General features: G+C 35.6%; 1 protein-coding gene across 1 annotated transcript in view; it reads right to left on the reverse strand.

Moving 5' to 3' along the window:
* LOC103086372 (60S ribosomal protein L10-like) overlaps positions 1-5,757 on the reverse strand; it is a 31,254-nt gene extending 25,497 nt beyond the window's left edge. Inside the window, exons 1-3 of the mRNA XM_007459895.1 lie at positions 5,694-5,757; positions 5,174-5,194; positions 4,247-4,445 (exon numbers count right to left, since the gene is read on the reverse strand). Of these exons, the coding sequence (XP_007459957.1) occupies positions 4,247-4,445; positions 5,174-5,194; positions 5,694-5,757 (284 nt within the window). The remainder of the gene's footprint in view (positions 1-4,246; positions 4,446-5,173; positions 5,195-5,693) is intronic.
* Positions 5,758-9,128: the final 3,371 nt, after the last annotated feature.

Consider the following 9,128-nt stretch of genomic DNA (forward strand, 5'->3'; position numbering starts at 1 on the left):
AAGTATTTCTGATGTATTTGTGGGGAGGAAGGTGATCTCCATGTCTTACTCTTCTGCCATCTTGAAGGTCTCTCCAGAATGAATTATTAATTATAAAAATCAACCCAAAGTGCAGTGTTTCTTATGATAATTACACGGACTTCACCTATTATGGTTGTGTTCACACTACTATTCTTGAATTATATAATCCTTTTTGATATTAAGGGCTTAGTTCCATGGAAGATCTCCCTCAAAACTTGTCCCTTTTTGGCTAAGACAAGTGATCTGGATGCCTAGTAATATACATATGTGATAGAGAAGTAGGTAAAACACTTCAGTGAACTTTTTAGGGATCCAATAGTGTATAACAATGGTTCTCAAACTTCTTGATATTAGGAACGCTCTATACACACTTAAAATTTTTGAGTATACAAAAGGATTTTTGTTTATGTGAGTTAAATCTGTCATTATTTACTGATGACAAATTTAAATTGAGAAAATTTAAAGCTATGCATTTGTTCATTAAAAAAGTAAAAACAATAAACCCACTATGTGTTAAAATATTTTCCTGAAAATAGCTATATTTTCAAAAAATTTAGTTAGAAAACTGATATTGGATTTATGTTTTAAAATCTCTTCATGTGTCACTTTATAGTACTCATCTAGCTTCTCATATCTGCATCTACATTCAATGTGTTGCACTATTTTGTTTTGATTAAGGGACATGAAGAAAATCTGTCCTCACACAGATATATAGTTGAGAAAAGGAAAATATTTCATTAGGTTTTTCAGGTTTTCTTCATATACCTCAACCAAAACAATGTAGTGCAACACATTGCCTGTAGAAGTAGATGTGTGAATATTCTCTGATATACCACTGTTTAGTCCATTTGATCTTCTCTAACAAAGTACCAAAGACTCAGTAGCTTATAAGCAACAGATATGTATTTCTCACAGTTTTATACTGGGAGTCCAAGATCAAGGCTTCAGGAGATTTGGTGTCTGGTGAGACATTCCTGGTTTATAGACAGCTGTCATTTCCAAGTGTGCACAAAGGGTGGAACGGGTGAGGAATCTTTCTGCAGTCTGTTTTATAAGTGTTCTAATCCCATTCATGAGGGCTCTGACCTTATGACATAATTATCTGCCAAAGGCCCCACCTCAAAAAATACCAACATGTCAGGGATTAAGTTGGAATACATGAATTTGTGGGGGGACACCAACATTTAGTCTATGGCAGCCATCAACACTCAACAAGTTGTAGTTATTTTTAAATGTGGCTATGAGAACTTGAAATGTGGGTAGTGAGATTAAAGAACTAAATATTTAATTTTATTTCACCTCAATTAAGATTTAAATTTAAATAGCCACATGCAACCAGTGGATACCATATTGGACAGCACAGTTTTGTAACATCATGCATTAACCGTTTGGGAAATGTTTGTTCCCTGAGTCATGCACCTCTTCCAAATGTTGATATATTTTATTGTGAATTATCAAAAGCTCACTTTTGTTAACATCACCACCATTCTCATCAGAAAAATCTTTAAGTATGTATATATATTTTGGGGGGCTGCTTTGAATCTTTGTTGCTATGTGAGGGCTTTCTCTAGCTGTAGCGAGTGGGGGCTACTCTTCATTTCAGTGCATGGGTTCCCATCGTGGTGGCTTCTCTTGTGGCAGAGCATGGGCTCTAGACACACAGGCTTCAGTAGTTTTGCTGCACAGGCTCAGTAGTTGTGGCTCGAGGGCTCTGGAGCACAGGCTCAGTAGTGTGGCACATGGGCTTAGTTGCTCTGTGGCATGTGAGATCTTCCTGGACCAGGGATTGAACCCATGTCCCCTGCATTTGCAGGCAGATTCTTAACCACTTTGCCACCAGGGAAGTCCAAGAAAAGTCTTTAAGTATTAAAAAGCTATCCAAAATTCTAATTTTTTCTTGAAAGGCCTCATTTTACCATTGGAAACAGATGTTATCAGTAGTTTTTTTTTTTTTTTTTTTTTGGAAGGTTCTTGCTCTCTGTCATTTTTGGGAAAAAAATGGATAAGTGTGTCTGAATAACTGCAGTTTACCTGTCACTCAGTTTAAAATGGTGTCTGATGAAGAAAAGCAGTGTAGTTTACAATTCAACCAGTCATACTAGTGTTTTTCTACTAGACAACCATCCTTGAAAATGTAGCAGAACCTCTTCATGTAGATTTCCAACTTCTTCACATAAAGTAGTTAAAGGATATGCATGGAAAGGCTAAAATTTAATACGATTAATAATTTTTACTGCTTTATCAATGGAATTCCTAAGTGACTTCAATTTTTTTTCCTACAAATGCATGATGTTGAAAAATACATTGTACTGGTGCATTTAGTGCCACAGTATTAATTCATGTTTAGGCATCAGCAGATTTTACCCACCATACTTTTGCCCAATCAGTACAAATGTTAAAAAGTTTAAAAGGCAAATAATATCTTCTTAATATTATGGAATTATTCTGACCTCACCCCCCACTAAAATGCTCTCAAGGACCCCCAATAATACACAATCAACCTTTTAACAACTGTTAGTCTAGAGTATGCTAGGATATCTCCTGCAAGGTAAAGGACAAATTATTGTATGCATTAATGGTGCAATGGTAAACATGTCATTAAGAAAGAGGCACAAACTATAGCTTGACTTTGGGTATAAGAGTTTGGCAAAAGTCTGCAAAAACATTCTATGGAGAATCAATTGGCTATATGGTATTTACAAGAAGGAATGTTGTTTATATTTTTATTATTTGTAAATTATGTTTTGCATATCCTTTATACCAGTAAAACTGATGATTACATTTAAAAAGAAAGAAAGAAAGAAGGAAAGAGGCATATCCCTTGGTGAATGTCTTTGGATTTTGAAAGTGTACACTTGGAAATTCTGCTGTCACTCATATGTTGGGTAACTTCTAAGGCTGAGAGGTTTGGGTTGGACCCAGAACAAGAGAGAACTTTGCAGCAGATCCAGGCTGTGGTGCAAGTTTCCCTGATGTGAAATCCACATGACCTGACAAATTTAATGGTAAGTTACTGCATTGATTTTTAAAATCCTAATTAAATTTATATAGAGTAAATGAATACTACATAGTGGTAGGCTTTCAGGAGACACTCAGGACACAGAGGTGAACTAGAACCAAGCACAGGGGGAGACTGGTACATGGCAGATAACCACTTAAAGAAGAGAACTCAACAGTACAGACTCAGCTACATTTCCTTTGGTCACACCTGCCTAATCATTTTACCAACTGCCTAGTCTGTAGGACTGACATTGAGCAGTAAAAGGTTTAACTGAAGGGCATAAAATAATGTTCAAATCTGAAATATTTATAATGCCTTGAGTGATGTCAGATTAACACTCTAATAAGAAAGACAATATCCAGAAGGGTTCCATAACAAAATGGAAATTGTTTGTACATTAACATGCTAATAGGGAAATTCAAGGAGGTACTCATTATATCCACATACAGATAGCCTCTCTTCCCCTGGGCTGACTGAAACACCTGACAAGCTGCCAGGTTGCAGCTCCCTGTACACTGCTTCCAACGGTCCAAAAAGATATTTAGTTTGTGGTTAACAGTTCCAATAAGGATGGACAGCATCCTTTATAGCGAGCCACCTCAGAATGACTGATGGAAGTCTTCTGATTGAAGAAGATAAGACATATCAGCCCAGGGATGAATTTCACAGTTTTTTCTTGCAATGATGGAAGAATTGAGCCATAATAAGCATCCCTATGTTTGTGTTTCTACAGACTCATGGGCAGTGGCCCATGGCCTGACCAAATGGTTATTATGGGCACTGGAAAACTGGAACATAAAAAGATGTTCATATGGGATATGTTAAGAAAAAAATTAATGACACTGGTTAAAGATGGTAAGAAGACTATTTAGAACCTTCACACCAGGAATAGGGACCACTGCAATGGGAATTTATGGTGAGGGAGAGAAATGGGGATCAACTCTGAATACAGCCAGAGCCAGTGGGTATTTATAGCCAAGGAGCAGGATGGGGATCAGTGGATGGAAAATTACTAAGAGGAAACATCAAGGGTTAGGGGCATTCTGGCTAAACTGACCTAACAGGATTCTTTACTGAAGACAGGCCAGGGGTGAAGGTGGAGGCTCAGGACCCCATCAGATATCTAGAGGCGGTAATTCTGGCTAAACTCAACTTACCGAGGTTCTTGTTAAAACTGGATTTTACAAGGATGTGCACAATGGGCTTAGGAGAAAGCCCAGGAGCCTGACTACTGTTCGAATCTTGGCCAGGCCCCTTCTTGTTCCAGGAGAGGATACATTCTTCTTTCCTTTGAACAAGGTAAGGCTACTTCTTGTCAGTTGCCTTCTGTTATTAAGGACCAGCTGGATCACCTGTTGAGACTTGATAGTAAAGGGTGTATACTGAATGGTGCTAACCATCATGCATTTAATGAGGGATGTTTCTATGAAAATAAAAGAAGAACAAAGATTAATTAGTGAGAAACCCAGTTTCTAACTATTCTGGTGAACTTTCTTATTGGCCCACACAGGAGAAGGCATAAAGTTTGCCCATACATGAGCCATTGTGATTTCTTTGAAATTTATGTCAAGTCATCCAGATTCAGCTTTCAGGACTTCAGGACAAGGGAAGGTTTAGTTCTCAATAATTTTAAGTCAGAAGTGAAAAATGCAAACATTAGTTTGGAGAATTACAGCCACACATTGGAAGAAACTACAAGAATTCAGAACTCAATCCAGTTACAGGTAGGTAATGAAACTTTAAATACAATGAATGAGACTAGAATTTAATACCAACAAAGGTGTGCTGCAGTTTTCCATTGAAACAGAATTTTCCCCTCTACACTCCCTCCCATTTATATCAAAGATAGTCAAAATAAGACTAACTTGTTTGCAGAAAGTCTCATTATACTTGGCCTGGATATTTACATAAGCACAGAAAGAATAGTGAGTCATCCCAAAGGTCTCTTGAATTTGCTTTGCTGGAAATTTTCATAAGGAATGCCAGTTTAGACTTTTCAGATCCTCTTGAAACTGGGAAGTCAAGCCAAGAACTTGACAATAGACTAAACCTGTATTTTTTAAATAGATTTGGGTGAATTCCTCTCATTTTGAGGTCGAAAAACATATCCTGATGTTCCTGAGCCTGCCAGGAATTATCTTCTTTACTTACCTGGTAAAGCTGCTGGGAACCCTGTAAGGAAGACACCAAGTGGGTTTTTCCAAAACATTTTTATTAACATTGGCTTCATAAAGTCAATCTTAGTTCCTTAAACTCTCAGGTCATATCTGATCCCATGCACATCATTCTCAAATATGATATTCCAGTCAAAGCCTTGATAATATAACCATCAATGTTTCCAATTGTGTCCTGTTACAAGGGGAACAGATTCTTATTGAGCTTATTCAAATAACTATATTGCCATGGAAATAAGAATACTCATGGAGAGTTTCTGTATTCTAGAGAGGTCAAGCAGGGAGAAAGAATAATTGTTTCATCTTTGTTCACAAAGGTATAGTTTACCAAATTGCTGTAAGTTATAAATAACTTTATTGAAAAGAGAAAAAATTTCCTTAAATCTGGGAAACAAAACATTAAAGAACCAGCAATGTTTAAACAAAGAATCATAAAAAAAATTACAATCATCCTCAGTTCATTCACATCCCTGTGATTAATTTTTGTTCTGCCTGACCTTGAGTTGGCAGTTTTATAAATCCATCAGCTTCTTCTTTAGTTCTGAAAATTCTTAACTTCATAGATCTTCTGGAACAACTATATTAGTAACATATATCTATGCACTTACAACTAAAGAAGGCTTATCATCACTGCTTATTTGACAGTGCTCCCCACATAATTTAACATACCAAATAAACCCAATTAGTTTAAAGTCTCTTTTTTATAAGGTGAGAGACAAATAATTTGAGATTTTCCAGGGGATTTCTGGGAGATTTCAAAGTTTATTCTAGGTCAATAAGACTACATTTAGAATTTGATTTGGGGAAGTTTTCACAAATGTCAAAAAATTGAACATTTGATTAAATAGCGTCTTGATTACCATTTAACTAAAGTGACAATAAAATATTTCAAAGACAAATACAGAAGGCTACATAATTGTTTTTTAAAAAAACGATCTCTTTTACAATTAGGAATACTTGGTTTTCTTAAGTAGTCAAAGACCTGATGAAGGCACATGGAGCACAGGAAGTTATTCTAAGGCACAAAATCTTCGTTTCCTAGGCAGATTACTTAAAAGGCAAAGAAATACCCTTTTTATGATTTCTTATTAAGAGCAGATGAATAATCTAAGAAAACAATTATATTTACAGAGATAGAAAACCATTCTCTAGTAGGTCTGCGTCTTTATTCCCGTCTTGCCCTTAGATTCTTCATGACCTTTTTTGTTTCCTCTGAGATTCTATATATATGTGTTAGCATACGGTATTTGTTTTTCTCTTTCTGACTTACTTCACTCTGTATGACAGACTGTAGGTCCACGCGTGTGTTAAATCACATTTGGTCATTTGTTCAGTTAACGAAGGTTTTCTGTTTTCTCTGTCAATGTATAAATTTGCGTGTAAGGGTTAGTTTGATGTTTCATTGTTCAGAGGAATGAGGGGTCAGTAAAATAACTGATAATCATGGGAGGAATTTCCAACATTAGGATTTCTTTTATGTGATTTTAATAAATAAAAAGTTGCTTCTCAAAGAAAAGAAAAAGAAAGAAAACCAAATTCTAGTTTTGTACCAGTATACTTGTTATATTAATGTTCATTAAAATACATATATATTTAATCTTAATAGCTTTGACCACACAAGATAACAGTCTTTCCCCAAGATTTCTCTACAATTATTTTCCTGTTTTTTTTTAAAATCTTTATTGGAGTATAATTGCTTTACAATGGTGTGTTAGTTTCTGCTGTATAACAGAGTGAATCAGCTATACATATGCATACATCCCCATATCCCCTCCCTCTTGCGTCTCCCTCCCACACTTCCTATCCCACCCCTCTAGGTGGACATAAAGCACTGAGCTTATCTCCCTGTACTATGTGGTTGCTTCCCACTAGCTATCTATTTTACATTTGGTAGTGTATATATGTCCATGCCACTCTCTCACTTCGTCCCAGCTTATGCTTTCACCTCCCCATGTCCTCAAGTCCATTCTCTATGTCTGTGTCTTTATTCCTGTCCTGCCTCTATGTTCTTCAGAACCATTTTTTTTCTTATATTCCATATATATGGGCTTCTCAGTCAGTTTTTGTTCTACTCTTCTATCTTTCCCATTCTGGAACAACCAATCACTCTAGTATAGGACACAATTATTCTCTTTTATGAAAAGTAGCAAATTTGTGAATACATAATTTCATCATTTTCTACAGTCATGTTTTCCATAGTACAATTTTCATGTTTATTAACAGATCTAAATATATCAAGCTTTTTGTACCATATAAAACAATATGTCAAAAGTAAATAAACATGTTCTAATGAGAACATGCTGTATAAAAATACATAAATAAAATAAAGTTCAAAACCAAAACAAAAGCAAATAAACTTATTTTTAGCAAGCATGTTTCAATATTTAATCTTATTTGCTTTTTAAATTTTTAATGGAGTATATTTGCTTTACAATGTTGTGTTAGTTTCTGCTGTACAGTAAAAGGAATCAGTTATATGTATGCATATATTCACTCTTTTTTAGATTTCTTCCCCATTTAGGTCACACAGAATACTGAGTAGATTTCCCTGTGCTAAACAGTAGGTTTGCATTAGTTATCTATTTTATGCATAATGGTGCATATATATCAATCCCAATCTCCCAATTTTTCCCATGCCCCTGTTCCCCCTTGGAAACCATAAGTTTTCTCTCTACATCTGTGTCTCTATTTCTACTTTACAAATAAGATCATCTCTACCATTTTTCTAGATTCTGCATGTATGCATTAATATACGATATTCCTTTTTCTCTTTCTGACTTACTTCACTTTGTATGACAGTCTCTTGGTCCATCCATGTCTCTACAAATGACCCAATTTTGTTCCTTTTTATGGCTGAGTAATATTCCATTGTATATATGTACCACATCTTTCTTATCCTTTCCTCTGTTGATGGACATTTAGGTTGCTTCCATATCCTGGCTATTGTAAATAGTGCTGCAATGAACATTGGGATGCATGTGTCTTTTTGAATTATGGTTTTCTTCAGGTATATGCCCAGTAGTGGGATTGATGGGTCATATGGTAGTTCTATTTTTAGTTTTATAAGGAACATCCATACTGTTCTCCATAGTGGCTGTTTCAATTTACATTCCCACCAACAGGGCAAGAGAGTTCCCTTTTCTCCACACCCTCTCCAGGCTTTATTGTCTGTAGGTTTTTTGATGATGGCCATTCTGACCTGTGTGAGGTGGTAGTTGTAGTTTTGATTAGCATTTCTCTAATAACTAGTGATATAGAACATCTTTTCATGTCTTTGTTGGCCATCTGTATATCTTCTTTGGATAAATGTCTATTTAAGTCTTCTGGCCATTTTTTGATTGGGTTGTATGTTTCCCTGATATTGAGCTGCCTGAGCTGTTTGTATATTTTCGAGATTAATCCTTTGTCCATTGTCTCATTTGCAAATATTTTCTCCCATTTTAAAGGTTGTCTTTTGGTCTTGTTAATGGTTTCCTTTGCTGTGCAAGTTTTAAGTTTAATTAAGCTCCATTTGTTTATTTTTGTTTTTATTTTCATTACTCTAGGAGAGGGGTCAAAAAAGATCTTGCTGTGGTTTAGGTCAAAGAGTGTTTTTCCTATGTTTTCCTCTAAGAGTTTTATAGTGTCTGGCCTTACATTTAGGTCTTTAATCCGTTTTGAGTTTATTTTTGTTTATGGTGTTAGCAAGTGTTCTAATTTCATTCTTTTACATGTAGCTGTCCAGTTTTCCTAGCACCACTTATTGAAGAGGCTGTCTTTTCTCCATTGTATATTCTTGCCTCCTTTGTCATAGATTAATTGACCATATGTACGTGGGTTTAATCTCTGGATTTTCCATCCTGTTCCATTGATCTATATTTTTGTTTTTGTGCCAGTACCATACTGTCTTGATTACTGTAGCTTTGTAGTATAGTCTGAAGTTAGGGAGTCTG

Source organism: Lipotes vexillifer, unplaced genomic scaffold (assembly GCF_000442215.2).
Source record: "Lipotes vexillifer unplaced genomic scaffold, Lipotes_vexillifer_v1.1 scaffold360, whole genome shotgun sequence".
Lineage (NCBI taxonomy): Eukaryota > Metazoa > Chordata > Mammalia > Artiodactyla > Lipotidae > Lipotes > Lipotes vexillifer.